Source organism: Ammodytes marinus, assembly GCF_949987685.1.
Source record: "Ammodytes marinus genome assembly, chromosome: 2".
NCBI classification, from domain to species: domain Eukaryota; kingdom Metazoa; phylum Chordata; class Actinopteri; order Uranoscopiformes; family Ammodytidae; genus Ammodytes; species Ammodytes marinus.
The window spans coordinates 30,912,652-30,937,651 of record NC_137231.1 but is presented as its reverse complement, the minus strand read 5'-3'; the positions used below and the strand labels follow the sequence as shown (position 1 = coordinate 30,937,651).

The 25,000-nt window shown below is 40.7% G+C and overlaps 1 protein-coding gene across 1 annotated transcript in view; it reads right to left on the bottom strand.

Moving 5' to 3' along the window:
* The window catches only part of wdfy3 (WD repeat and FYVE domain containing 3), a 96,623-nt gene that overhangs the window by 24,828 nt on the left and 46,795 nt on the right, over positions 1-25,000 (bottom strand). Inside the window, exons 18-36 of the mRNA XM_080037983.1 lie at positions 24,570-24,788; positions 24,028-24,209; positions 22,548-22,779; positions 21,476-21,636; positions 19,744-19,855; positions 18,985-19,175; positions 18,133-18,285; positions 17,404-17,477; positions 16,726-16,887; positions 16,055-16,149; positions 15,792-15,912; positions 14,874-15,091; positions 13,000-13,196; positions 12,078-12,212; positions 9,695-9,874; positions 8,020-8,253; positions 7,626-7,725; positions 6,853-7,013; positions 3,759-3,988 (exon numbers count right to left, since the gene is read on the bottom strand). Coding sequence (XP_079894109.1) covers positions 3,759-3,988; positions 6,853-7,013; positions 7,626-7,725; positions 8,020-8,253; positions 9,695-9,874; positions 12,078-12,212; positions 13,000-13,196; positions 14,874-15,091; positions 15,792-15,912; positions 16,055-16,149; positions 16,726-16,887; positions 17,404-17,477; positions 18,133-18,285; positions 18,985-19,175; positions 19,744-19,855; positions 21,476-21,636; positions 22,548-22,779; positions 24,028-24,209; positions 24,570-24,788 — 3,157 coding nt within the window. The remainder of the gene's footprint in view (positions 1-3,758; positions 3,989-6,852; positions 7,014-7,625; positions 7,726-8,019; positions 8,254-9,694; positions 9,875-12,077; positions 12,213-12,999; positions 13,197-14,873; positions 15,092-15,791; positions 15,913-16,054; positions 16,150-16,725; positions 16,888-17,403; positions 17,478-18,132; positions 18,286-18,984; positions 19,176-19,743; positions 19,856-21,475; positions 21,637-22,547; positions 22,780-24,027; positions 24,210-24,569; positions 24,789-25,000) is intronic.

Genomic DNA, 25,000 nt, shown 5'->3' with positions numbered 1-25,000 from the left:
GGGTTTTCTGAAAAAATTCTACAAATTGTCAACGTCTACCAAAACCTTAATATATAAGCCTGTAAAAACTCTCTCAAGAAATAATGGTGTTTTTGTCACACAAATGTTTTCTGAGACGGAGGAGCTGCTCAGAAATAATGTATGGATAAACACTGGATGAAGCCAAATAATTATTAGTTGATAGTAACATTACAATTAAACTAAATTTGATGAAAAATAAACTTTATAACTCAAGATAAATTGGAAAGGCTGGATTTAACCCTAAAACAGGCAACGTGCACTGGGAGATACATACTCTTTAACATCCTGTAGGGGGCTTGCTGGAAGGTTTTCACTAATCTAGTTAGCATTTATCAAAAGACTTGTCTGTTATTAGCATCTAGGTGACATGATTTGGTTCAAGTTATCTTTCATTGTTTAGTCAGCCTGATCAGAAATCAACATGGACGCCAGTGGTGAAGCGCCAGCTTCCCAGGGTGTAAGTAATCATATATTAGACATACTTATTTTTGTTAAAATAACATTCTAAATTCATATATTGAATTAGGACATTTGTCTTAACATGCTGATGAAGAAAAAAAAAATCCATCTGTGTTTGTGGGTTTTTTAGCAGAATTTGAAATGTATGTATCCCCAGATACGTTGCCTGCTTAGGGGGTAGAAATTTGGTCAATGTTCATTATTCTGAATTTTATTTAAAACTTGAAAGCATGTTGATAATGACTGCAGAACCATATATTATCATGAACAGTTGTGCCCATTACAACATTATTACTGTATTTCACTTTTAAAATTATCTTTCTATATTTATGTATACTTAGGGCAGTGCTGCCTGGAAGGCCCTATCCCTAACCGTTGGGGGCGGGGAGTGCCTTCCAGGCACAAAACACAAACTTAACTGCCCAGGGATGGCCAAAGCCACTGGCAGGGAAAGTAAGCTGCTGTTAATTAAATATACAATTTCCAGCTGGTGGCTGCTGGTCGTTGTAGGCGCACAGTGTAGCATCATGCCTGCATCGGCTTCAGAGGAGCCTCTGACGCACCTGTGGCAGCTGTTTGAAAGGATCAGGGTGCAGTGACTAATAGTCAATCCTGCTACAGTTTGGCCTGTCATCCATTGCTTTCCTTGGGCACTGCTTTCCACAAAGGGAGCCATTAAACTGGTACACAAGTAGGACACCGTGCCAGGTTCATGCACACGGCACCATAAAGTCCCTACGTTCCTGTTGGACGGCCTCCATTTCACTGCCTTCGTGGACCACAAGCCGTATACTAAGCTGGTGGGTGTTACATTTGTCTGGCCCCGCCTCAGGAGTGATGTAAAGACATGGGCTAGCTTCAGTTTGGCCTGTCAGCGTGTTCAAGGTACACATGATACCAAAGCCCCCTTGGCGCCGATTCTGGTCCCCGAGAGGCATTTCGACCAGGTCAAAAAGGACCTGGTGGGCCCCCTGCCTTCCTCCCGTAGGTTCACTGACCTCCTCACCTTGGTGGACAGCACCACCAGGTAGCCGGAAGCCATTCCTCTGCATTCACTGAGGTGGACTGGGCGTTCCTCAGGTCATAGGTAGCCCGTTTTGGTATGCCGGCTGACCTCACCTTGTACAGAGGCCCACATCCGAGCTGCATGGCTAAAGGGTCGCAACTGGGTTGACTGCCTCCTGTGGTTGTTGGCTTGTTTGGCTCTCTGCCCCTAAGGAGGACCTGCAGTTTTCATCTGCTGAATTGGTTTACAGACAGCCACTGGTGGTCCCAGGAAAGTTCCTTCAGGACGCTGCGGTTCTGTGGATGGGCGCGTCACATTGGACTTTTGCCCTGGGCAACTCCAGCCCCTTCACTCAGGTCCCCCTGAAGACTCCCCTATGATGGGCCCTTCTGTGTCCTGGAGGCGGGGACCAAGAACTTTGTGGTGGACATGGGGGATAAGCTACAGCGGGTCACTATGGACCGTCTCAAGCCTGCCCGGATGTGGCTGATCCAATTTGATGAAACTAGATTGGTAAAACTGAATAAAATGTACTTTAAAAGTAGTATTTGTAATTTAAATGGACAAGATAAACAACAATTTATAATTTCTGTTCATCAAATTAAAAATTTATATTTTTACCATTTCGGCTTTTTTTATACCTTAATAGGGCAACGTATCCTGGGAGATACAACTCGTAAAACCCAAAATATACAAAGTATAAAAAAATTTGATGTGGAAATATTTTTCTTTGGTCTTGAAGAGATGAGTGATAACATGAAAATATTTTTAGAAACTCATTTTCCACTGTTGCCTGTTTAAGGGTTAAATGAATTGACTTATTTCACTTGGGTAATGTGACTATCTCTCCTCCTACTTCCAGTTTCATTCAATGTCCTTTCCTCTAATACAGCCCCGGAAAAAATTAAGAGACCAGTCTGGATTTTTCTTCAATCTTCAACTCTACATAACTTATTGAAAATGCTCTTTAATGACAAATAAAAATGTATTGGAATTTGGTAGAAATGTTGTCAGTAGTTTATATTATAAAACCCAAAATGTTCAATCTACTCAAACATATTCTTATAAATAGTCAAACGAGAGACACTGAACATTTTGGAGTGGTCTCTTCATTTTTTCCAGAGCTGTATGATCCAGAGACATGAATAGCCCGCCTGTGATTTGTGCATCTTTCCTCTCATCCTCCACACACACAGTATACAGGCTCAGCAGCCTTGTGATGAGTCTCTTATGAATCATGCAACCCAAATGTAACACCCGGGACGGATTTGAATCTGACGTAAACAAGAGCTTTAGAAGTCATGTTGCTCATTTTCCGCTACATGTTGCCATGCTAAAAAAAACTGCTTTCCAAGTAAATATGATTTTTTTTAAACGTATTGCATTGCTTTTATACACTGGTTACAAACATGGGGCAATTTAGATTAAGTACATCCTTTAAAATAAGTGAGAATTTCTTCAAAACTGTCATAAAAATACTTCTAGTGGTGATGTGTGTGTGTGTGTGTGTGTGTGTGTGTGTGTGTGTGTGTGTGTGTGTGTGTGTGTGTGTGTGTGTGTGTGTGTGTGTGTGTGTGTGTGTGTTAAGCAGAATGTTGTTTTTGCAATAGTGGACTAGACTTGAACCCCCCGAAAATGTCCCAGCAGGATTTAAGACCAAGTTGACTAAATTATTTATAGAGGTTTGAAACATATGAATTCCCTTAATACATCCACATTAGCAAATAACTCAGTCACCAAGGTTTAAAGCTGGGGTTGTTTTGAATGTTGTATCACTTAATTTCCTCCTAACTGGATCAAAACAAAATGTCTCCAGCCAACAAGTATTTTCCATGTAACCTCAAACTGAACAGAACTCACGTGGGCGACACTTTCCTTCATTATGTTCATCACAGAAAGTTTAATGTATTCCTCACTGCTTGTCAAACTAGCAAAGCAGCATGTCTATAAACACGATATCTGCCCAATGCTAAGATACTGTGTAGATAAAAAAGGCTCATTCTATGCTAAGCAATAATAAACTAATTAAAACATACTCATGCATATTAAATTACCATTTCTACTTAAGTGTGGATTGAAAAATGCCAATAAATTATTCACACTGTACTTTTCAATATTAAGAATCCAATGTAAGACTTTTTAAGACCCTGCAGAAAAAGCCTGTTACAAACACCTCCAACTCCAGACAGACACAGACAGAGAGACAGACAGACGCACACACACACACCCATCCCCACCCCCACCCCCACACACACACACACTGCCTCCTTACCTCCCGCTGTGCAGGCAGATGAAGCAGTGCGCCAGACAGGCCACAAAGTCCTGGTCGTGGTTTCCCGGCCCCAGCACCAGGTTTCTGTTGACGGTCAAAACCCTCAGAGCGTCCAGCAAGGCAACCTGCTGAGCCACTGTCTTATGAGGCCGACACAGCTGGTACAGCACCGTGCGGTTCAGACAGTGGTAGATGGTGTCCAACGAAAGACCCTGGGATCGCCTTTTAGACTGGGGGAAGACAGAAAAATATACATGAGTGTGTGTGTGTGTGTGTGTGTGTGTGTGTGTGTGTGTGTGTGTGTGTGTGTGTGTGTGTGTGTGTGTGTGTGTGTGTGTGTGTGTGTGTGTGTGTGTTAGAACGTTGTAGGGGCTGTTACTCTGCTGTGTAAAGGGATAAAGCTTCTGTGGAAAAAAAGAGATTTGTTGCGGAAAGTAGATTTGTTTGAGCAATCAGGAGCAGAACTGGGTTAAGTAGTGATAGGGTTGTGAATGTATAGCTTTGTTAGTCTGGGGGTTGTTGTTGGGTCGGAGGAGTGAACTGCTAAGGGGATTCAAATCGGAAGCATATTTGTTTGTTAGAATAAAAAAGTATTTCCAACAAGACTTGCCTTGACTTAAATGAAACAAACACTGAATACATACAACTGTTGCCTGTAAATATGTGTCCATCAATGTCCAACTATCTATCTCATATTTTATATATCTGCTGGCTGATTTGATGCTCTACATATTAATGGTAGTGTGGTAAGGTGAAAGCGAATTTTTTTTTTGAGCTGTTGAAGGTTACTACCACTGCAGATGGAGTGCCAAACACATAGTATGTGAAGCGAGTACTGTATGTATTCAACGGTCATGTCAGAGCATAATCTCATAAGCTTCTCACTTGCATATTAGTGTGTGCAGAACCACAGCATAGAAAGGAGTCCACACACACATGACCTCAACAAAGTCTCTGCTCTCTAGCTCATATTTTTTTTAAACATAAATTATATCTTTTTCCACCCATGTTATATTTTTTATTGAAGCACTATATAGTTTTATGACCTCTGTAAATTTAAATACAGAGATTATTGCAGGGATAATAAACTGTAAAGGGATCGTCACTGAAAAAATCTCTTATGAATATTTAAGTGCATCCTTAAAATTACATTTTCTCCAGTGAAATAAGGAATAACTCAAAACCTTAACTTAACATTACTCATTAAAGGCACTACGAGTAAGATGGCACGTTGGCGTCCCCTTTGGACAAAAGCGGTAGTATTTTTACGACGCCCGCTGTCGCAAATGCTCGTGCCAGGCGCGCGAGTGTGAACTGAGAAGGGCGCAATATAGTGCATGTACGTGTGTTGAAAGTGTGAGGACTCTTTTCGGCTCCGTGAGAGTGGTTTTGACACTGCATCAACTAATGCCAGTCAGTACACACCTGATTGCAATGAGTTGATGCAGCAGCGTCACCTAACTACCCTCTCTCACGGAGCTGTGTCCTCACAGAAAGCGAATGAAAGAGAGACGGCAGTTTGTATGGATCACGATGAGGTAATGTGTTTGTGTTGTTGATGTAAATAATGACTATTTCAGATAATGGTTATCTGATGATGGTGAAGCAAAGCAAACGTTGTGTTAGTACCAACCGCTCATTCATTTAGGAGTAAACACAGTCTAGTTTCGCTCTCGTGAAATTGTATACACGTTGCTTGGCAACGTCCTCGTCCCGCCCGTAGTCACTCTCTCTTTTCGCTTTTCTTCATTGCATTCTCTTTTTTTCTTTGATGGTTCAGCCTCGTTACCAGTCATTGTGACGACAAATAACTGTCTCAAACAAGGCTCCCGCTCCCCTTCCCTCACCTAGAGGGATAGGCTTCTCAAATCACGCTGCAGCGCCACACTGAAATCTGCAACCAATACGGATATGTGACCATAGAGCCTGCACGAGCGAACCGAAAATCGGACTGGGTGTGCGACCAGACCAAAAGCAGTAATAAAAACTATATAAAAACGTCTTTCTTTGCACTGATGGTCCCGTTTGCTGTTAAAGGTAATTTATGATTATCAGAGGAAACATGAGGCTGTTTAAAAGATATTTAAATGTTACTCGTAGCCGCTTTAAATATTATGGGAACATTCACATGCATTTGACTCCACATTGGACCACATGCACACAGGCAGAAACATGCACTGACAAGCACACACCTGTCAGTCAGCCATGGGCCTAAATGGACTAACAGCCATATCTAATGTGTGTGCCACCTCCGGTTTAAATGAGTGAATTGAGCCTGCAGTCAAATGAACACTGCTTATCTAAATTCATCCTGAGTGAGTTCACTGGTTATATTAACTGGAAGAGGACTTGCAAAATGACTTATTATTTTTATATACAAAAAACACACACACACACACACACACACACACACACACACACACACACACACACACACACACACACACACACACACACACACACACACACACACACACACACACACACACACACACACACACACACACACACACACACACACACACACACACACACACACACACACACACACACACACTTCTCAGTGCAGTGCCTTAGGCTAACATCCGCCCAGGCTATTTACAAGAAGCACTGGCTAAATGCTGCTTGGTGTGATAAGTTTGTTGTGCTATAATTTCACTCTGGTACATAGAAAAACACCACTTCTTATACATATAGTCAGGATTCTAAAGTCCAATGCCTCTAGCAAAACGCTGCAGGTACCAGAAGGGGGGGGGGGGGGGGATGTGTATGTGCAGGAAATTCTAATAAGTTTTCAGTAAAAATGAAGATGTCTATTCATTATTCTAAGTAGGAACCTTCAGCTAAAATAACTTCTGTTACCATAGGGCTGAGCGGTACGGTCTAAAATGTATGTCACGGTTTAATTTGAAGAATAGAATACATTTTATAAATCATAATATATACATGTATCAATCTTAAAATGTCAATATAAATGCGTAAATTGTATTTAAAATATGCCCACTATTACACAATAAAATAAATTATAATTCAAAAAAAGTAGGATACAATCTACACTCTTCCCATTGTGGTAAACGGCCGTTGGTTTGAGTACCTGTCCTATGAGTTGTACTATGAAGTCCACCACCAGCTTGGAGTCCTTGTTGAACATTCCCTGCCACAGTTTGTCCACCACGCGCTGGGTGAAGTAAAACACGTTGTTCACCAGGATCTGATAACTGCCTCCACTGCTCAGGGGCAGAGAGGCGTCTTCACCTGGAGGGAGGGGGGAGGGGGGGGACAGGGGGGAGGGGGGGAGAGAGAGGGGAGAGAGAGAGAGAGAGGGAGGGGGAGAGAGAGGGAAAGGGAGAGAGGGAGGGAGGAGGAGAGAGGGAGGGAGAGGGAGAGAGAGCGAAAGAGAGAAAGAGAGAGAGGGAGAGGGAGGAGGGGGGAGAGAGAGAGAGTTAGATGTTATGTTTTCAAAGACAAAAACATTTATTTAGTTTTTTTCTGTGTTGCGTATAATCTACATGCATTTAATTTCAGACTACCATCTCATTATATCACAAACAGCAATGTAAACTGCTGAAGGAGCTTGCAGTCCTAGACTGTTTAGACTCAAAGCATCTCATAGAGACAACTAAGAAAAGTCCTGCAGCACGCTCATCCGGGCCATTTCCTGCCTAACCATCGGATAGTTGGATATTTGTTTTCTCTGCTGTTAAGATAACATCAGTGAGCCACATGAGGACATTGTTAGGTTTTCGTTATCTTGAATCTAACAAACACTGTAAAACAATGATGTGGCATGGAAACTATAAATTGAACAAAGTGAATATTGCTGGATCAATCCCTCTGTATAAGGAGGTTGAGGTACTGTGTTGTTACCTAGCAGCACGTCAGCAGCCAGAAGATGTTCCATGACTCCATCCAGTATGTTGGACTGAAACTCCTTCTGCTGAGTTCTAGTGGAGCGCTCCGGAGAGGCCTAAAGATACACACACAAGATCATTATGATGGGTATTCACATTTGTGCACTTTGTCATGCCTTTTTAAACATCAATATGGTTATCTAGTGTGTCTAGAGACTTCCAAAGTATGAGAAAACAAACAACCCTCTCTGTTTTTTTTCCACCTCTGTCTATCTAAAATACCTGTGTTAAAAAAAACTGTACCAACCTAACCTTATACTACCTCCACCTGTCATTAGCACACCAGAGCAGAATTTGTGGCCTTCAGACTCTGGTCTTTAATACGATAATAGGTACATTTGTGTCCTCACCTCTAGCAGCAGGTCTATGATGGGTGTCTGCTTGCTGGCGGGCGTCATACACAGGTTGTCCATGATCAGGACTCTCATGAAGTCAAAGACGTACTTCTTGGCCGGGTGGTTGGTGAGGGACGTCTTGGAGCCCACGTTACAGTATTCTGACTGACTGCGGTTCATCCCACTGTCCGCACCGAAAGCCTTGAACTCCTCCGTGGGAGACCCCGCCTCATCGTCCAGATCAGTCACCTGGAATGGATGGACAGACGGAGATATGTAATTAATCAACACATTTTTTTTTTTTTTTTTTACTTTTTTTTTTTTTAAACAGTTATAACAGGAAAACACTTAAAGGTGCACTATGTAACTTTGGGTGTGTCAGAGAAGTGAATATTTTTTTTAGTAAGGTATATTCTTATAACTGAATAAACACACTTTCCTCACAGGAAAATTGGATCCCTGGAACACTGTCCCAGGGGAGTTTGAAAGTTAATGTTTCACTGTTGTTGTTTACGGCAGTAGGGCCCACAGTTTGGTTTATAAACATATTTTAGTCTTATGTTTGGTTCCAGGTTCCTCAAAATAATTTTATGTAGGGTTTATGATGATAGAATTATTCATATTAAATACTAAGAAATTCATATAGACTGTTAAGCAAAGTATAAAATGAAGATTGTATACAGAAACACTTTACCAATACGTTTACATTAGAGAATATTCTTTTATTTGACAATCCTACATTGCAGCCTTGCCTCCGCTATATTCTGTTTGTTTCTAACGTAATTCAATTGCCAGGCAGTCTGCAGGAGCAATAAAGGTAAAACTGTCTCAAAACACATTTTTTTCTTGTGAGAAAAACTGCAGTGTCATGCCCTTTGTTGTTAAAACCGCCCATGGGTTTCAAAGGAGGTGCCAAAGGGACAATAGATGACAGCTTTTATTGCACATTCAGAGAGAATCACAATGTATCTGCAGCTAGCTGATAGGGTTAGTGATCAATACCTCAGATTACTGGCTATGTTAATGAAATTTTAAGCTATAAAACCCAATTTTAGCCCCGTTTCCACAGTCTTGGGACAGGAGCTCTTCATGCGTTTATATTGCACAAGACATTTGGGCAGAAGTTTAGGCACCAGTAAAGGTCTCATGGTTTTTGAGTGAGCCTGACTTGTGCCAAAGGCGAGGCACGGCGGGCAAGAACATTGTTTTTTCAAGCACATGTTTCAAGAACACAATTTTGAAATTATTGTCTATTTTTCTTCCATAACATGTCTTCTTTCATACTACTCTAACTAAAAGGTCCAAAATGTTCATTTAGGTGTTTATTTGTCTGTTTGCGTCTGTAAATTTCTCCTATACAACCATCTTTAACGGCCATTATCTCAATGTTAGTATTTTCTTCCATATTCTGAACCCAAAAATCTCAACTTCTAAAGCTAACAGGACCTACACTTTCCATAATCATTGATAGAACATTGTCCATACACTGAAAATTGTCTAATTTACGATACATTTTGTTCTTCAAAACATGCCAAAAAAATATGTTCAGTAAAAACGTTGGACACTAATATGTTCTAAAATGATATAAAGACTCTAACTACGGCTTTATCCAACATCTAGATGTTTTGTTTTAAACAGATGCAAATGTACAGATAATTAGTTATGTATTATCCAATGTGCACCGCCTTACCATCTCAGAGTAGGGCCTTATGTTGAAGGGGAAGACGGTAGCAGCCAGGGCACAGAGGAACTCGGGGCTGTGCCACATGGGAGAGAGGTCGGGCACGTTGTGGTAGAGATACCTGAAGAACTGCATCAGGGTGACCGGATACTCCCTCAACCAGGAGCCCTCCTCCTCCGACTGCCACGGCTGGGCGGACAGACAGAGAGAGAGACAGAGAGAGTCAGAGAGAGACAGACAGACAGACAGACAGACAGACAGACACACACACACACACACAAACAGTAAGTAATCAGGAAACCAACTTGAGTGAAATGTTTTGATTTCAAATAAATATTCTACAGAAAGAACCATTTAATACGAGCAAAGGGAAAGGTGAAAAACGAAAGTGGTGGGTGTGTGTGCGTGTGCATGTGGTGTGTGTGTGTGTGTGTGTGTGTGTGTGTGTGTGTGTGTGTGTGTGTGTGTGTGTGTGTGTGTGTGTGTGTGTGTGTGTGTGTGGAGGTGTTTAAACATAATCTGCTTCCGGGACAAGACAAGGGGTTGGAATTAATTAGTAACATTAAGACGTTTCATTTGAGCCTCAATTATGAGACTGGAATACCGATTCTGAGAGCATTATATCCTCACAAAAGTATATACAGTCATATGAAAAAGTTTGGGAACCCCTCTCAGCCGGCATTATAATTGACTCTGCTTTCACAAAAAAAAATATAAAAGTGGTATGTCTTTCATTTACCAGGAACAGCTAAGTACTGGGATGTTTTCCAAACAAAGATTTTTTGAAAAGCAGTATTTGGTTGTATGAAATAAAATAAAATGTGAAAAACTGGCTGTGCAAAAATATAGGAACCCTTGTGGTTTTGTTGATTTTAATGCCTGTAACAGCATGTAAAACTGATGACTTTAAACACAAAGTTGGTTGAATTATGTTGTTAAGCCTTGAACCTCATATAAAGGTCTGTTTAATCATGATAAAAGGTATTTTAGGTGCCTAAATGCAAGTTCCACTTCTCTTTGACTCTCTGCAGAAGTGAGACAGAATGCGATCATCAAAACAGCTCCCAAAAGATCTTAAAAACAAAGATTATTCATTGTCATGGTTTAGCGGAAGGCTACAAGAAGCTTTCCCAAAGGTTTCAATTGTCAATTTCTTCTGTAAGGAACGTTGTCAGGGAATGGAAGGACACAGGCACAGTTGCAGTTAAACCCAGGTCTAGCAGACCAAGAAAAGTACAAGAGCGGCATATGCGGCGGATTGTGAGAATGGTTGCACACAACCCAAAGATCACCTCCAAAGACCTGCAAGAACATCTGGCTGCAGATTGTGTATCTGTACATGGTTCTACAATTCAGTGCAATTTGCACCAAAACATCTGTATGGCCGGGTGATGAGAAGGAAGCCCTTTCTGCGCCCACGCCACAGATACAGTTGCATGGAGTATGCAAAAGCTCATTTAGACAAGCCAGCTTCATATTGGAAGAAAATTCTTTGGACTGATGAGACAAAAATTAAGTTATTTGGTCTTTATAAAAAGCAGATGTTTTGGTGCAAATTGCACTGAATTGTTGAACGATGTACAGATACACAATCTGCAGCCAGATGTTCTTGCAGGTCTTTGGAGGTGATCTGTGGGTTGTGTGCAACCATTCTCACAATCCTCCACCTATGCCGCTCCTGTTTTTTTCTTGGTCTGCCATGCCTGGGTTTAACTGCCACTATGCCTGTGTCCTTCCATTTCCTGACAACGTTCCCTACAGTCGAAATTGACAATTGAAACCTTTGGGAAAGCTTCTTGTAGCCTTCCCCTAAAACATGACAATGAACAATCTTTGTTTTTCAGATATTTTGGGAGCTGTTTTGATGATCCCATTCTGTCTCACTTCAGCAGAGAGTCAAAGAGAAGTGGAACTTGCATTTAGGCACCTAAAATACCTTTTCTCATGATTAAACAGACATTTCTATGAGGTTCAAGGCTTAACAACATAATTCAACCAACTTTGTGTTTAAAGTCATCAGTTTTACATGCTGTTACAGGCATTAAAATCAACAAAACCACAAGGGTTCCTATATTTTTGCACAGCCAGTTTTTCACATTTTATTTTATTTCATACAACCAAATACTGCTTTTCAAAAAATCTTTGTTTGGAAAACATCCCAGTACTTAGCTGTTCCTGGTAAATGAAAGACATACCACTTTTATATTTTTTTTTGTGAAAGCAGAGTCAATTATAATGCCGGCTGAGAGGGGTTCCCAAACTTTTTCATATGACTGTAAGTCACAATAAAGGTATTTAAAAAGCTAGGGAATCTCCTGGTTAAATAAAAAAAAATCTATATACTGTATATATATTATTTTTTTCCAGTGTATAAATGCCTGTTGTTTCTCACCAGGTTGAGCATGCTGCGCAGCATAGCCAGCAGCAGGAAAGCAGCCTCTGTGTAAACGTTATGGATTGATCCCACTACGGTCGCACTGGAGGCCGGCATGCCAAAGATAAACGTCCAGATGGAATCCAGGTCGAACTGAAGAAGACACAAGCACACACACTGGCTCATATACACACCAAATATTACTATGTTATTATTATTTTTACACTGTCACAATTACAATCACAGTTCTACTATACATATGCAAATGTCTTTAAGTATGTGCTTGAACTTTGGCATTGATGTGGCACTGTCCCCATTTTTCCACTGCATCCATTCAAAACAATTAAAACAATTTAACAACAATCAAAATATATTTTCAAAATAATCGATTTTTTTTTAAATACAAAACATATACCACTTAAAGGTGCAGTGTGTAATATGACATCATCAAGAAAGTTCTACCAAGTTCTAGAATGCAACACTCCCTGGGTAACCCCACCCCTTTCGAATAATAACAGAAGCTACAGTGGCCTTCAAGGACAAGAACAATTCTAAATTTTAAACAATGCACCTGATGACATTCCAACTATGACACTTTCAAGATGGCGGCACTAGGCCTTGGTCCAAAATATGCAGAAATATGGACATATATGAGACCCTTTCTAAGGGAAAAAATAATAATTCAAAAAAAAAATTTCAGCTATTATGCACTAAATTAAATGTACTTATGGATATTATAGTTACTTTCTACAAAATCTGCTAGGAAATAAAACCCAAAATTCTACACACTGCAGGTTTAGAAAACATAAATTAGATATAAATTAACATAAAAGTAGAACAATGATAAAAAATTAAGACAAAAACTTCTATGTTTACTTAAACTTCTATTCTGATCCAGTATTAGTAGAAGAAGAAGGTACAAAAGGTTTGGTGTACTAACATGTACCTGGAGGCTGTCTGGCAGCTCTGTCACCGGTTGCTGTAGAAACAGGGCCATGAGCAGGAAGTAAAGCTCGGGCACGTTGGTGTGTTTGGGCAGCAGCGTCTGCAGCACAGGGAACCCCGGGAAATGGCACGCGTCCCGATTGATCTCGCGCAGTGTGGAACGCCCCCCGGCACTGCGCCCAACGTTAAAGCCTTGAGACAGGGGGGGAGGGTGAGAGTTAAGGGGGGAGTGAATTTTTTTGGGGGAGAATTCGATGATTTAGAAATATGGCATTACTGCACACACTCTCTTGACTAAGGCAACTCTGAACACAGCTGGTGTACATAGTATTGGGTTTAATGTTGAAGGAATTGGTTACAGTAGGACTATATACCAGGACTATAATCTTGAAAATGAGCTAAGGAGGCAGGAGTTCAATTCGGAAACTGAGCACTAACCAAATATCTTAATATAAAGGATTTGGTTGAAGTAAATCTGATGGATTGAACCTGATTGCACACACTCTGACAATGCTACAGCAGTTGTAGTTCTGTTAAGCCACGTCACTACTCAGCCTGGTTTTCAGAAGCAAGCTCAATGGTTCTCAAACTGGAGGTTGGTAAGATGATATTGGAGAGGTTGTAATGTAGGGAGTAAAAAAACTAATAATAATAATCTCATATTTGGGAGAACATTCTTTATTTGGTCACCGTTGCGCTTAAAGGTACAGTGTGTAGAATGTATTGCCATTTTTAGAGTAGAATATAGAATATATTATTATATAATTTCTATTTTGGAGAGACTTTAGTAACTAGATTCTTGTCCTTGAATCTCACCACTAGATGCCACTAAATACTCTGATATTACAAACTCACACTGTAGCTTTAAATAGTGAATAATAAGGACAAGGAAAGGACTTTAAAGAGAAAATATAAATCACAGTTTTTAATCAAAAGTCACAATTATGCAGGTCTATACCGGCAAAACACTTCAAAATGACCAATTGTGGAGGTTGAAAACCATTGAGTGTAGGAGGGACTAAGGTCACAGCAGCAGGGAGCAGGGAGGCAGAAAGAGAGGAGACCAACCCTGAGCTGTGCGGCGCACAAACTGAGCAGCTTTCTGTTTACTGAACGAAGGCCAGCTCCGACGGAACGCAGCGGCAGAGTGAGGAGAGGCGTCCGCAGCTGAGCCGTTTCACAACACACACACTGCACGTTATTACTGCTTCTGAGTGACTTACGGTACTGTGGTAGGGTTCAGGTCACGTTAATGTTCAATTTAAAATAATAACACAATCATTTGAGCAAGGAAAACTGCTGCAAATTCACAAGATCCATCTTTGGTGTTGTGTCAGATTTTGTTTAAAAGGTGTAGTCAGCAATTCTGGAGAACGCTTGTTGTCAAAATCACTTTGTGTCATAATCAGTGAATTTTCCTCACGATACACTATCTGTCCGTACTGTATGTGCACTGAAAAAAAGCTGGTGTTGAAACACAGCCTAGGCTCTGTAAACTGGTATATACTGTAAAAAAAGGGGGGCATGTAAACAAAGGGGCCCGACATGTCCGCTAACAGACACAGGTAAAGAATCGTGAGGAGATATTCACAGATTTTTTTTTACCAAAAGTGAATTTGAAAACAACAGACATTCTCCAGAATTGCTGACTTTCCCAATAATTAACTGTGTTGCCTTGAAGATATTGATGCGATGCCACGAATGCCACACGCACACACACACACACACACACATAGAGAGAGACAAACACACACAAAGAGAGACATAGGGAGAGAGAGAGAGAGAGAGAGAGAGAGACAAACACACACACACACACACACACACACACACACACACACACACACACACAGAGTCTCGTGCTCCACTCACCCAGCACTGTGCCTATCTTGTTGGTGAGCACAGAGTCGGTGTGGTCCAGCCAGCCCCCCCCACACAGCCCCTCTTTGAAGCGGTTCAGAATGGCCTGGTTGGACAGCAGCACCACCAGGATCCACAGGGCCGCCGTCACCGTGCTGGAGTGAAGGTGTTCCTCCATGAACATCAGCAGCCAATCAAAACCCAGCGTCCGCACCAGCTCCTCACACGCCCTAAAGGGGGAGAGGGAGATAGCAAGATAAGTTAAGTTACTTTATAAGTCAATGGCTGTGTTTGAAAAGGCCTACTAACGCCCCCCCCTCCTACATACTCAACATGTATATACTACATACTGTCTACTTAACCATCCATTGTGTAGGGGGAGACGGAGAGCATATGGAGTGAATTTACGGTCTTCAAAAAGGTGTTATTTTTTTTTTTTTGCTATTTTTTTGTCTGTTATTTCAATACCTCTTTTGACTATCTAAGATTATTTTTAGTGATAGCTTTGTCAGGCAGCCATTGTAAACAAAAAGTTGTTCTTAATGACATGCCTGTTGAAATACAGGTCAATTGAATTTGTTATTGACGTTCTCCAGAATTTGTCATTTAGAAAAAGTCCTATGTGTGTCTATTGTTTCAATACTCCCACGGCCATCTACAGTAAGGTCAGTGTAGATTAAGCCTCGTAATGAATGGCTGCAGACTGAGCAAAGTGTCTGGTAGAGCAGAAAACCTTCATTCTTATTGTTTATTGTTAAAAGGATCCCCATTAGCAGTCACCAAAATGGGACAAGCTAGTCTTCCTGGGGGTCCACAAAAAAAAATCACTTAACAATGATAAACTAAAAACATTGTACACAGTGACATCATTTGAACATATTGGATACTATTGTGATGGTTCACATTTAGCTGAATGTTATTGTGTCTTACTGTGCGTTGACGGAGCATTTCTCCTTGGTGGTGAAGAGCAGTCTGAGCAGGTTGTCCAGCAGTCTGTTCCTCAGCAGAATCAGGTTCGCTGACAGCAGGCCGCCAAAGTCATCGTCGTTACCTGGGAGATATAAGACAGTCACACGTTTAAGGTTAGAAAATGTCCTCAGTCATTCATTTCATAGGCCAATACAGGCTGATACTGAATGTGTGTTCATCTATTTTAATAGTCAAATATGATTCAAAATATAGTGTATTGTTACCTCCATCGATCTTCTCCTCGTTACTGATCTCCATGACGACAAACTTCTCACACACAGCGAACGTGGGAAGAGTGGAGGAGATGAACTGGCCAAACCTGTGACGGGAAAAACATAATGAAATAATAAAATAAATAAATAAAATGTTTTTGTTTGTGTTTTTTTGTTGGCTTCTGTCACTGCTTTATGAGTGATATGTACATAAGGGTTTACCACATGTAATGCAATGTAACTTTATTTGAACAGGGACAATGTACCAATAAAACAATAACCTTGTTTAAGGCAAGGAGAGATATATGTTGCATGTTTTAGCAAATGTTCTATATTCCACCTTCAGCCGTTGGACAGGTAAATAGAATAATCAAATACTCTAAAATAAACAATGATATATAAACATAGGATTAAACATTGAAAAAATGAATTAGCAACATACAACTATATAAATACATAGGAAAAAACATTGGGCATACATTTCTTTTTTAAATCTATCAATAAAGTATTTAAAAAAAATAAAAAATAAAGAAAAGCACAACATATGTATAGATATGTGTGAATGAGTGTGTGTGTGTGTGTGTGTGTGTGTGTGTGTGTGTGTGTGTGTGTGTGTGTGTGTGTGTGTGTGTGTGTGTGTGTGTGTGTGTGTGTGTGTGTGTGTGTGTGTGTGTGTGTGTTACCGTAGCAGGTCGTATGGGTTGGGGAAGCCCTGTAGCAGCAGACTGAGCACGTTGCTGATAGCAGCCACAGTCGGCTGGGACAGAGAAGTGTCTCTGAGCGTCAGTAACAGTCTGGGGATCAGCTGGAACTCACGCAGCAGTTTGGCATTTTTAGCCGCTTCACTGTTTAAAACAAAACGTAATGCACACAGTAAGTTCAATACACAACATAATGCAGTTAGATCAGAGTTGGTTATTTTGATGAAATTATGACAATGCTAAATAACTTCTTCAATCAAAAAAAATTACAATAGTCTGATTCACTATTTAAAGTGACTACAAGGAGCTTTTTGCTGATTATAGTGCCCCCCTTTGGATAAAAGCGGAAGTGTTTTTTCTACGATACTAGCACCTGCTTTCCTAAAGATCTTTGCAAGTTTAATTTGTTTAGGAAGCAATTTTTAAAAAAGACAACGTTTCCTGAGATTCAGACCCGGGTAAAGGCATTAATAATAACTATATAAAAAAGCATTATTTTGCCAGATGGTCTCGTTTGCTGTTACAGGTCATTTATGATCATCAGAGTAAAACAAAAAAAAATAAAAGTTTTTATACACTTTTCAGAGTTCCTCGTAGTCACTTTAATACATTTTTTCATTCAAAGAAACATCTGAAGCAAAAGGGCGTTGTGCCACTTGCCTGGATTCTGTGAGCAGCTCAATGAAATGCTCAAAGAGAGAGAGATGGAGCTCGTAGGGCGCGTGGAGCCAGACCTGAGGAGCAGAGGGAACACAATATGAGAGGAGAGGAGAGGAGAGAGGGGAGAGAGGGGAGAGGAGAGGAGAGGAGAGGAGAGGAGAGGAGAGGAGAGGAGAGGAGAGGAGAGGAGAGGAGAGGAGAGGAGAGGAGAGGAGAGGAGAGGAGAGGAGAGGAGGCATACTGGCAAAGGGTGGCCATGTTTATCGCAGGGATGCAAGTAACTTTTTTCTCCAAGCCACCAGTGTTTACCAAAATACACATGCAGCTCTCATTGTTCAAAAGTCAGGCAGGGATTTAACGACAATAAGGTTATGGCACTTTGTTTGACTACTGCACTGCAATAACGAAGAATGGAATACCAAATTACTTTGTTTCGGTTTTTATATATATATATTTTTGGCAAAGGGTGGCCATGTTTATCAGAGGTTTAACAGCCATATAAGAAACGTTTTTCTCCAAAGCGTCAAGCATCCATTGTGTCCCAAAATACACTCGAATACATCCCAAATAGACACTCATTGTTCATTTGCCAGGTAGGGTTTTAACAACAAATTGATGATACCAGTTATTTTAACTACTGGACTGCAATAATGCTGGAATATCCAATTACTTAATTTAATTATTTTTATTTTTTTTCTCCATATTCATATATTATATAATCTAATTCACCTCAAAGTCACAGAGCAGGTCCTGGAAGGCAGTGGAGTTTGGGATGATGGAGGTCTCGTGTCCACTGTCCACGGTCCCCACCAGAGAGAAGGTCAGGTGCAGAATGTGACTGTTTAGCAGAGAGCGCTTCTTCTTCAGCAGCATGGCCAATAACTGCAAAGAAACAGTATTTTTTTACCAATCAAATTTTATTGCATTTTTTTTTTGTAATTCATTGTATTGCAGGAAAATAATGTGAAAAAAAAATATGAATATAATTAATTAAATAATTACAGCGGTTATTGCAAGAACATAAAACAACAAAAATATATCTATCAGCTGTTAAAAACAAATAGTAGAATAATGTGGGGGATCTTATATTTAGTCGAATTTCACCAACTAATGACTTTTTCCCTGTGTTCCAAATCGCATACTCTTTCTTTGTTCTATTCTACATACTACATCTGATCATAAAAAGAATCTAGTTAGGATGCAGTAAACTACAATTGGGACGTACTTTTACTCTTTTATTTCATCATAACATTGCGCCTTGATCTTGCCTCTTGCTTTTATATCCATCACATTCTCGTTTGTTTTCATATAGAGGCTTCGTCGATGTGACGTCACTTTCGGTGCACACTGGATTGTGGGTCAGAATTGCCCAAATAGGATGCTGTTTTCAACACTAAAAATCTCGGTTTGATGTAGTAGACATCCGGGTATTTCTTACAATACTAAATCTAGCCACAAGAATCGGGACATCCTAAATCTTTTTTCTACCATACTAAATAGTAGATAGTATGGGTACGCAGGGTTTGTTTCCCTTATTTTTTAAGAACTTTGTTATGGTGTCAGTCATTCTCTAACTCTAACCTGGTATCCTTTGATGCGCTCCATCTCCTTGCTTGCCAGCGGGTTGCTCTTGACAACGCACACCAACGCTTTCACAGCAGCGTATAAACCCTCCACGTCTGACGCCATGGCAACCAGGCCCAAGATGGCCGCCGCTCCGCCCACATACTGCAGGTTGGTGGCGACGGGTTTGGCCACGAAGGCACGGACACCTGAGGACACATGAGCCATATTTTTATTGATTTTCCATTAAACCATATATCCTTGTCTACAGCACATATTGGACCATTGTCTGGATTTCCAGGCCACAAACATAGCATAGCTGTAATTATTCGAATACTAACACATGTGAAAGATGTGTTTTTTCTTAAGTAAAGCAACAGAATAAATATTTAGAAAAATAAAATGACATGTATGGGCTTCTTTTAAGATCAAGCAGTTTGATTTAAGACACTTCATAACTCTCTCTGAAGGGCTCAAGGATATCACATTAATTTGGATATTTTGATAAATACAACAGTTTGATGGATATTGTAGAGATTGAGCTTTTTGACTTGGTCTGTATCTCCTATACATTTGACAAGAAGACCAATCTCATGAACCACTGAACACTTACAACAATATAACACACATAAAAAAGGATTTGTCCCTGATATTTTGAGTAAATTAATGTGATGTCTTAAACTGTGTAACGGAAGTTCACTTTTAAACTGCGAAACAAGTTTACCTACGGGTACAAATAAAGTAACCTGAACCTGGCTGAACCTGAAACTAAATTACCTAAATATCCGATGACTCCGGCTCCGATGGTGCGAGCCGGTCCGTTGAGGTGACCTGCGGCGTTGTGAATGAGCTTCACCGGAGTGGCGTTTTCATGAGAAGACACAGTGAGCTACAGGGGGAAGAAGGGAAGAAGTTAAGATAAGCAATTTGAATAGAAAAAACACACACACACACACACACACACACACACACACACACACACACACACACACACACACACTTATGTTTTTATGAACCATTTCACTTTCTCTCTCACCAACATAGTCACCTTTAAAATATGTCCCATATATTCTTTGCTCAGATTTCTTATTATATATTGTTCAGTATTTGACCACACTATATGGTAAAAATGTTCTGTTAAAAGCTGGAGGCTAGCATCAAAGTGTGGACTTCCTAAATAGGCTGTTACTCAGCCAATTGCAATGAAATATAGGAGCAATTTAGCGAGTAAGCGGAAAGAAAAATAGGCAATGCACCCTGCTTCTTTAGAGAAAAATACTGGTCTGTGTGCTATTAAATCATTTTAAGACAACACACAATTTAGCAAAATGAAAAATACAGAAACAGTGCCTGTCTTTATGTTGCATTTTCCCTAGTCTTAATGAAAACAAAGTGATATTGTTTCAGTCCACATTGTAATCAAACAAAAACACTAAGTGTTCCTCCAACGGCTGCTACCGTAAATCAATTCTGTGCTATAACAGAAAACGCTGCCTCTGTATTTCTCTGGGAACCGCAAAGCATTGTGGGAAATAACTTGACATGTGGGGAGAGAGATAAGGATGGAGGAAAGCGCTTATTCAGGAGTCAAAACATGTGTGAATAAACATCTTTTCAAGTAGATTGACTGAGTGAGTTTGACCTTTACATGACAGTATTTACCCGTCACCTGTCTGTATGTATGTCTGTGTGTGTGTGTGTGTGTGTGTGTGTGTGTGTGTGTGTGTGTGTGTGTGTGTGTGTGTGTGTGTGTGTGTGTGTGTGTGTGTGTGTGTGTGTGTGTGCGTGTGTGCGTGTGTGTGTGTGTGTGTGTGTGTGTGTGTTGTGTTTAAATTTATTAATAGAGAGTGAGCAATATAAATCCACAGAATTCCTTATGCGCACACTGCATTCATTATTTAACATATAAATCTTTCTTTCTCTGCAAACTTTGCAATATGGCTGAAGGTCTGTATTGAAAACATCACTGGCTTCTTTCAGCCAGTTGCATCAGACAGACATGATGTAATGTAAAGTCAATGAGCTCAACACTCCAGTACAGTCCAGTCATTCAGACTACAGCTTTGGCCAACAGGCAAAACCACTGATTAAAAGGTAAGATCAAGTAAAGTTGACACTGACAACAATTGAAATTAATCTGGAGAAAAAAGGCTAATTCAGTATTTATTTACTTACTTACCAAAGGATTGACCTACAATGTTGTGTATGTTAAATGTTAGTCAGGTGAATTGTGTGGATTTTTATCTCATCTCCATCTAACTCCATCTCTTTCGATCTCCATGCTTACTTTTGAAAAAGTTGTAAAATTCTCAAATGCTACACATACTGACTTTAATAAAACCAAAAAACACAATTTGACCGTCATAAGCAAGGCAAGGCAAGGCAAGGCAAGTTTATTTCTACAGCACAATTCAGACACAAGGCCTTCCAAAGTGCTTTACAGGGGCAAGATTAAAATACATAATACACATTAGAAAAGCCATACTACTGAGCTGTGGTAGGGTCTGACCTGTTTGGCGATGGCCTTGCTGTCCAGTTTGTTGTAAACCTTCCTGATCTTTGCCACAGTGAGCGTGGAGACAGAGAGAGCGTAGAGACTGAAGGAAACCTTCTCCTCTGGTACTAAGGCCACGGCCGAGGCCGGAGCTACCTCAGGCTTTGAGTCTTTACCTGGGACAACACACACAGACAGGAGGTTTAAAGATGAGGAAAGGGCTGAGGGAGAGGATGTTACAGTTAAAGTGGATAAAAGAAATTACAGTTTTTGTTGATTCTAGCGCCCTCTTTGGACAGAAGCGGTAGTGTTTGTATGACACCAGCGCCTGTGTCCTAAAGATATTTGCAAGTGAAACTTAGGTTGCGTTCCGAATCGCATACTCTTTCTTTTTTCTATTCTACATACTACATCCGACGATAAAAAGAATCTAGTTAGGATGCAGTAGACATACTATTGGGACATACTTTTCTCTCTTATTTCATCATAACATTGCGCCTTGATCTTGCCTCTTGCTTTTATATCCGTCGCATCCCCGTTTGTTTTCATAACATGGACCTATAGGCTTCGTCGATGTTACGTCACTTCACGTGCGCACTGGATTGTGGGTCAGAATCGCCCAAATAGGATGCACTTTTCAACACTAACAATCTTGGCCGCATGAAGTAGACCATCCGGGTATTCTAACCATCCTAAATCTGGCCACAAGAATCGGGACATCCTAAATCTTTTTTCTACATACTATATAGTAGAAAGTATGCGATTCGGAACGCAACCCTACTTTTGTTTAGAAAGTGAGTGGAAGAGAGACAGTAGGATGTATCTATCAAGAAGAGGTAATGTATTTACTGTATATGTGACTATGTCAGATTAACACCCATGTGTGATGTCACAAATGGGAAAATGTAGGGTTACACAGTGAGACCATCTTGCCTATTCTCAGGTTAGGATGAACCGATTTCTAAAATGTTTTCACATTTATACTACATAGGATCTCAGAGTTCAATACAGCTTCATATTCATATTCTACCGGTGAAGTAGGTCTTTAAGATTAAACTTTGTATTGCGAAATAATAGGACCACTCACATGGTAGATAGACGGCCTGGAAGCTGCCCACGTAGATGGGTCCCAGTTCGTAGATGGCTGCGACGCTGGTGGCGGGCAGCACCTCCTCCAGGAAGTGGCTGGGCCCGAGCCGCCACACCAGGCTGGAGAGCTGGCGCTGGGCGGGGGGCGTCCCAACATAGCCGTACACTGTGCTCAACACAGGAGGGTTAGTGGAACCAGACCCGCCAGGGGCACTGTGGACGTAGTGGAGCTGGGGAGAGATGGAAGAAAGGGAAAAGGTTATTTATTTTTTATTTTTTTGAACATTTACTCATACCGGAGACTCTTTTTCAAGGGAGACTGTTTAATTTTATTATTTCATTATAATGCAGCAGAAGAAAGAGTAGACAGTCTTATTTAGAGAAAAGAGTTGTGCTTAACAAAACACCCATTCACAGGGACACACACACACACACACACAGCAGGAAATGAAGCCGTTCTTATCAGCGTTGCTCAGAGGAAGCTGAGACTTGCGGTGAGCCGAGGCCGTGTCCCCGCTCTGCTCACTAATCTCAGGAGAATCTAAAGTCACCAAAACCACAAGCCACATCACAGCCACATCACAGCATGCTGGGGAAAGCCTGGGACTACTTTCTCTCTCAGCAAAATAGGTGTGTGTGTGTGTGTGTAATGGTACAATATTTCTATTCCCAATCAAAGCAAGTCTAATGAAATTTCCACTCCAGCTGATTCCAATTACTCAATTTGATGGTGTTATTATTTGAAATATCAATATTGTGCAACCCAGTCATTGCAAATAATTGACATTAATTATTACTGAGACTCCACATACACACACTCAGTCATTCACTCACTCTCTGCTGCTGTATATAGTAGGTTTCTTTAGAGAATTATTTAGGTTTTTTCTATAAGGAAATAAATATGCAACATCGAATATCTAGTGCAGAAAACTGAACAAATGCATGTCAGTAATTCTGGTATATTTGATTTTTCTTTTACATTGTTAAAAGTCAATTAAAAAAATGCTTAGCTGCTACCAGGGATCACATTTGTCTGTGAGAAAAGTTTGTATATTCAGTTATGAGAATACATCTTAAGAAAATGTTCACTTCTCTGACACACCCGAAAGTTACACAGTGCAACTTTAACTGCTGCTGCCGAGTGAGACTTTTCTTGAGACTTTGTGCATGTTTGATATCATATAGTATAGTATAGGCAAGGCAAGGCAAGGCAAGGCAAGTTTATATTTATTTATATAACACTTTTCAGACATAAGGCCAATCAAAGTACATTACAGGGGCATAACTTACATCAAGGTTAGACATTATATTGCATTGCATTGCATTTTTTTTTCTTCACTTTTTTAATGTGTATTCTATGCTTGATGTATTTAAATATTGATGTATTTCGTGACCCTGTGAAGCACTTTCATTGGCCTGAATTGTGCTTTATAAATAAACTTGCCTTGCCTGCCTTTAAGAGATGATTAAAACCCTACCTTGACGGTGTTGATGAGTTGTCCGTCTATATAGAGCGTGGCCATGCTGTTCTTCAACATGCCTTTGCTCATGACCAACACCAGGTGGTGCCACTGGCCCTCTGCGATCAGCTCTCCACAGCGGAACCTCGCACAGCACGGCAGGATCTCATAGAAGGACGACTCCTCACTGGACTCCTCCGCTGCTTCAAGGGGGAGAGAGAGATTTATATATTTATTTGTTAGAGACAGTGTAAGTTAATGAACAGCTGTGACAATAAAAGGTGTAAAACTGACAGATTATAGCGAGAGAGAGAGAGAGAGAGAGAGAGAGAGAGAGAGAGAGAGAGAGTGTTTTGTTTTTTAACCATTATTTATACAGGTAAATCCCATTGAGACCATGCAGAGATGGTCTCACTTGGGCCAAGTGGCAGGGCGGGGGTATCGAACTGCCAACCCTCCTATCATTGGCCAACCCGCTCTACCACCTAAGCCACAGTTTACCTGTAAAAATTCAGGTAATTAAATCTAACGCAATTGATGAAATCAGCTGCTGTACTCACTGTGTGACTGCAGCAGCTCCTCCTTGGTGGACACAGTGAGTGAGCGGTCTTTAGCGGAGAGCACCACAGACAGACAGACGTAGTGCTGCTCAGAGGAGGTGGCCCGGCGCACGATGGTCAGCAGTCTGACCGGGTGAGCGTGAGGCGCGGAGCTGAAGCGCTCCACACAGAACCAGGTGGAGTAACTCAGGCCGGACGGAGGGGGGAACAAACGCTCTCCTGGAAGAGGGGGGGGGGGGGAGAAAGAGGGCACAAGATGCAGGTTTAAGAATCAGTGTCAAGTCAAAGTCAAAGTCTTGTATTATCAGTTCTGATATAGGCAAGGCATACATCAGAATCAAAATGGCGTTTATCACTGACCCACGGTGCAATTAAAAAATATAGAGTTAAGTAAGATAAACATAAACAATATTTGTACATAAGATACATTC